General features: G+C 39.6%; 1 protein-coding gene across 1 annotated transcript; it reads right to left on the bottom strand.

The window, feature by feature from the left end:
* Positions 1–1,025: 1,025 nt before the first annotated feature.
* LOC149300996 (gem-associated protein 4-like) lies at positions 1,026–5,886 on the bottom strand. The gene is made up of 3 exons (XM_089484508.1): positions 5,877–5,886; positions 4,949–5,011; positions 1,026–4,201 (listed from the first exon to the last, which is right to left on the bottom strand). Exons 1-3 carry the CDS (start codon positions 5,884–5,886, stop codon positions 1,026–1,028), a joined length of 3,249 nt encoding a protein of 1,082 aa, XP_089340634.1.
* Positions 5,887–6,000: the final 114 nt, after the last annotated feature.

Raw genomic sequence — 6,000 nt, 5'->3', positions numbered from 1 at the left:
TTCAATGCATAAACCCTTCACAGAAAATAATCAAGGTAAAACTTGGCATGATTTTCAGATGGAACACTTAATTGTCATGTTATACAAAAGCTTCTTAAAAGTGTGTGTTAATGTGATTAAACTTTCAGGAAAAGAATAACCTGACAGACCCTTTAGGATTTATTCGCTTAACATACTGGAGAGCGCAAGTAAATGTGGAACAGCACCTATAGGAGGCAGCCATCATAAAAAAAAAAAAAAAAATGAAAAAAAAAAACCACACATAAAATAATGCATGTAAAACTATTGGCAAACCTGCCCACACAACACTCAGGGGGTGAGAAGTACAGCCCATGGCCTACGGGCTGAATGAGTGTCGTGATTCTTTAGGTGGCTTTCCATTATGATGATTCCCCACCACCAGCTGCAGAACTGCACTTTTCCTATTACTCCTTTAAAGGCTAAAGACATGGGATTTAATTTATCAAAAACATTAATCACACTATAGCTTTAGAAGATTGCAGGATGTTTCACACATTGAAAATGGAAGCTGAAAACACCAGATGTTTCCCAACACCACCTCAGTATGTGTTTGTGTATTTGCTCTTACTGAGGGAGAACGTCTTGGGATCTGGGTTTACCTGATCTACATCCGTATGTCTCCTAAAGATATTACAGGGTTAATAGACTTTCAGGGCTGTTTGGCTTCATTGCGTTGCTTGCTCAGGTCTGTGTCTACCAGGTAAAGCGATTCCACAGAAAGACAGAAGCTCTGCTCAATAAACGAGATTGGGTGACTAGCTGCCATGTTTAGACTATAAAGACAACAAGTTCCTAGCAACAGATATTATTGCATATTAGCATTATGCTACATTTACTGGAAAAAAACACATTTTTCATTTTGCAAATAATTCGTTAAGAGGAGATAGCTACTTTTGGTTACTTTGAGTGGTACTTTTTATTTTTAGGATGGTGCTCAGCTTACACTAACCTTTACAATATTATGGCAAAACTCTACAAGGTTCTGGGAACATTGATAGCCAATGTTAGAGTTTTCCAATTTTCTGCATCAGCGTAGCACGATGTTGGTCATTACTCACATTCTGAGTAATGGACTTTAAGAAGTGTCTCTCGTTGGCTCTTCTGAGGAGGCTGTTTGTGGATGTGTCTGCTGCTCTCAGAGCTTCATACAGGGACAGGATCTCCAGTGACAAAAAGTAAAGCGGTTCACATGTGTTGTCTGGCATCATTGCCATTATATGGAGCACGTGGCAGAATACCTGAGTATAGATGAACAACACCTCCTGAACATAGTCGGCTTCTGCTCCCTCGGGCTGTACCTGAAGGTTAGTGCCTGGTAATTGTTTCTTGACAGCTTCCAGAATATCAGACATACAACAACTGTACAGTCTTGCTAAGTGCTTTTGTCCTTCGTGTGAAAGCCATTCTGAACAACTAGAACTGCAGAGAAGCTGGAAAACTCTGAGTAAGAGAATAGAGAATTGTAGGTTGTACGCAAAGGGGCGCAAATTCAGAAGAGGCATATACTGTACATATTCCAGAGTGTATGGTACATGGAGTAATTGTCTTTCTAAAAGACTAACCACCACCTGGGTTAGAAGCTTGCATTCTTCTGAACTGCACGATGGAAGGACTTGGATCATTGCCACTAGAAACCCTTTACTAAATAGATTCACTTCCTCTGGGTCTTTTGTGTTGACTGAAAGCAAGGAAAGCATTTGGTCTTTCATTTCGGAGATGCAGCAACACTCTAACCATGCCAAAAGCCCCGTACCAGGACCATATTCTGGAAGGTCAAGTGCACTCCACTCATCTTCTGGAAGCTTACAGACGTCAAATAACGAAGCAGGGACTTCTTTCTTAAAGTGCCCTCCAAAGATTGGATTTAGTCTGAGACAGACAACCCAATCTAAATGCTCCATTTTTCTTTGCAACCAAAACAGAGACTTGTTCCACACGTCTGGAGTATATTCAGCTTCTGGAATGATTGCATCACATATTAACTTAATAATTTCAATGATTAGTTCTTTGGAGCCTAGTGTAAGGCAAAATGGTTTATCGGATTGTTGCCAATACTTTGTATAGCTATTGAGAAGCTTACACAGAGACAAGAGGAGTGGAAAAGGAGAGCACAAGAGCATCCAGTGTTTACCACCAGTTTCTGAAGGGCGATGTATATGCAGACCCTTACGAAGTATTTGTAAGCACAACTCAACATAAACACCCTCATCTAAAATATACGGAAGAACAAATGTCTTAACAACTTCTTCTGGGTTGAGGAGTCTGGATGTGGCCGTGTCGGAGGTTTCAGAAGGGTCCATTAGAAAGGTCAATAAAGATAAAAACTGGCTCTCTTCCTTAGCAGAGGAAAGTTTGCCCCAGCAAGTATTCATTAAACACTGGGATACTAGGGAGCTTTCAGAACTCTCAAAACCCCTAAAATGTAAGGCAGGAAGAGAGGTCAGTATCTTCCCTAAAAATACATGAGCACCATGGTTTACCACAGCAAAGTGGCATGCTTTGTTTACAACAGCTTCTGGATGCAGCAAGGCTAGTCTGGCCACTCTAGAAACAGCCTTAATTGCACTGTAATCTGTAACACTTTGGGAGATTTGATTGAAAGTTGTGTTAAGCTCCTCCTGAAAGCAATCGGTAAATGCGTCCAAACTGTGAGAGAGTCCTTCCTTACCCCATGAAGACAAAACCCTAAACAGGACTCTATCCTTTTCTATTAAAGATAGTTCAGAAAACAAGTCTAAAATAACACTGGAAACTTTCCGGATTACCGCCATATTGAAGCTACCCTGGGTAGATACAACCTTTACCACTGTTTCTAGTAATGTGAAAATCAGGTCAGGTTCTTGAAAAAGCGCAGGGTTCCTTTTTAGACAACCAACCCAATTGCTGGAAAAGGCCCAGGTAACATCAGATGCAAAAACAGAGCAGACTTCTTTGTGGCGGTCCATTTTTTCATCAATGATCTTCATGGCAATTGAAGCCACTGCATCACTGTCATTCAATTTACACCTTAAGAAAATATTTTGAGTTTTCTCTTGAAGGCTACTGATACACCGTGCCAATTCCAAAGCATCACCTTTTTGGTCGTCAAGAAACATTTCTTTATCTCCTGATGCAATCAGAATTTTGTGTAAGGATGCAAGGCTGTCTGCCATCCTATAGGCTTCATAGCTAACCTCCTCAGTGTCAGTCATATGCTTTTCCAACTCTTCCCCCCACTGAAGCAGTAGATCTTTGATAAGATTTAAGCCAAACTTCTGAGCGTCAAGTGATAATGTAAACCTTGCAGCTGTGCCCCTATGCCGAAGAGTCCTTTCTCCTTCACTGATCATCTCTGAAAGGCTGTGATTTTTGGCTTCTGTGCTAAGAAAATAAACAATGGCACCAAGTTTTTCCAAATAAAGGACTATAGGAATGGCTTCAAGCTCATTTTCTGGAAAAGCAGAGACACACAGTGTTTCCGCCAGGTTTGCAATAGTGCAGCACTTAAGCTTGTCATTATTAATGTATTGCTTTATTTTATGAAGACCCTCTAAAAATATTGCAAGGGTATTATCGGCAGGTGTCAGGGCCTGCTCAGGATCCGGTTTAAATCGCTTTGATCTCTGGCAAGGTTCATCAGTGGTCTCCGACAAATACTTAGAGGCAATGGATGAAAAAACCAGAGTGGTCTCATCCTGGTGATTATTGCTTGTTTTCATCATCTCCCACCAGACGTTCAAAAAGAAAGCGACATCTTCAAATGAGGTTCCATCACAAATATGGTTAACAATTAATGCTACTTCTTCTGCCCAATAGCACGTAGGAAGTGCCAACAGAAGCTCTGCGTATAGATTTGTGGATTTTAGTGATTTGAGCAGTTCAAAGAGAACCGTGTGATTTATTTTTGGGATTAGGTTTTCCACCGGAAAGAAAACATCCTCTTTCCATTTCCTTTCAACGTCGGTGTAAGAATTCATGGACCTGCAAGATAGAATTTTGGCCCAAAGTATAGCAATGGCTCTTTTTCTCCATTCATGACAATTTGATTGGCTGATTTCCTTTATAGCTGTTGTAATTGGCGTTTCAATAAGAGGCCAGTCTGATTTACTTGCCTCCTGCAATGTTTTGGGAAGGATGAGTTTTTCTGCTAGTAGAAAGGATCCTTGGAGTACCACAGTTTGTTCGCATATATTCCAGCTTCCTGCATGAAAGCAATATGAATAGTTATCTACAGGGAATTATTTTAAGTGAATTACTGACATTTGTTGACCTGCAAAACCATACCGCTGCTCACAGACTGACTTCAAATAATTTAAATATTACAGCAGTTCTTTTCCCCATTTACCTTGCAATGTTATTATCCTACCAGGTACTATCCCAGTAATATATTGATTTGTATCGAATAACCAGCATGCTGGTTCTTCTGATGTACAAACTAGTAATTAACAGCCCCCCCTTTGTTGGATAAACTCCTTCCATTGGTATACTGAGGGATTTTGGTTACTATTATAAATCATGTCTCAGTCAGTCTCTAGGTTAACATAACAAAATGTGTTTCTATAAAGTAGTCTAAACAATTCTATGATAGCTTTTAACAGACCAGTATTTATTGAGTAAGATGAAGAGTCGCATAAGCGTCTTAGAGCTCAGTATTCACTTAATCAGATGGGAACAAACCTCAGAGAAAGTGGCACTAAACCTTTTTAGATCCTTAAGTCCCTTAACTTTGATTGTGTGCTTACAGGTGGGTAACTTATGACCCACGGAGCAAGCCTGTCCAAGTAGCTCATAAAACACATTTCACAGATAGTAATCAACCAGGAGATTCTGATCTTTGTTTCAATTTCATTATCTGAGAAACAATGAGGGCACAGTAAAACCATGGGACAACCCAACATCAAGTCTGAAGAAACCTGTCTAAAGACATTGATTTAAACGTATGGCTTACCTGGTGAACTCACTTCCACCTGCTTGCTCTTCTCCCTGGAGAAGCCAGTCACGCAGGAGCTGGCTGTATCCAGAAAGCACAGTCAGATCTTTACTTTACAGTAAGGATCCATTTGTGTGGAAAACAGCTGCCACCTGTACTGTTGGAGACTAGCTTCTTCAGAGAAGACTGGGGACAAGGTGGCACAAGGAAGCGACCATTGACAGGTACGTAAATATCTTTTTTTTTCTCCAAATTTACTCTTCAGCATGATTATGCAAATCCTCGTTTTAGTCTAAACAAAGCTTACTGTCACTTAAAGTGACTTTTCATCTTCCTCCATGAAGGTTGGTCCACTAACAAATGGATATACCCCTCGGACTTTTCAAAGAGTAAGACTGGTGGGTTAGTGAAACTATTTTCAGGTCTCAAGGAACTGTTTTAACTAATTTGCTCATTACTGGTGTCGTAGATCTTTAGTTCCATTCTCTCCGACTTTGGTTGTGAAAAAGCAGAGTATCCAAACACTCGCCCTACTTAAGATGCTTAATAACTGGTTTAACGGACACAATCATTTGCGCCCGCTTCCCAGTTTCTTGCTCCAAATAACCTTTAGCTAAAGTTAACCCCTTCTCACAGTCTGACCATGTATAAGGATTTAGAGTACCAAATTAGGCAATAATAATGTATATTAAAAAGAAAAAAAAGAACATTTGGAGTCAAAGATTAACCAGTCTGGGTTACATTTTAAAGGTGCTATAGTTACGTTCCTAACACATCCAACTAGATGCTAGACTATTATAAATAAATCTGCCACACTACTAATAATCCCAGGCCAAGCAAACATAAAATTAACGACCGGCCGGCTGAACCTTGCAAAAAACAATATATATATATATATATATATATATATATATATATATATATAAATAAAACAACGAGCACTTACCGAAATCCATGTTCCTTATTCTTGCTCCCGATTCATCAATAACCTAAAAATATATATTTAAAGTTTTAATTATTTAATACACACTTGTTTTTCTTAAATCCCCAACTCGCTTTACCAATACAGT

Source organism: Sceloporus occidentalis, unplaced genomic scaffold, assembly GCF_023333645.1.
Source record: "Sceloporus occidentalis isolate IW3139 unplaced genomic scaffold, rSceOcc1.0.p SCAF_22, whole genome shotgun sequence".
NCBI classification, from domain to species: Eukaryota; Metazoa; Chordata; class Lepidosauria; order Squamata; family Phrynosomatidae; genus Sceloporus; species Sceloporus occidentalis.
The sequence above is the reverse complement of the archived record's forward strand: the minus strand, read 5'-3'. Positions and strand labels throughout refer to the sequence as shown.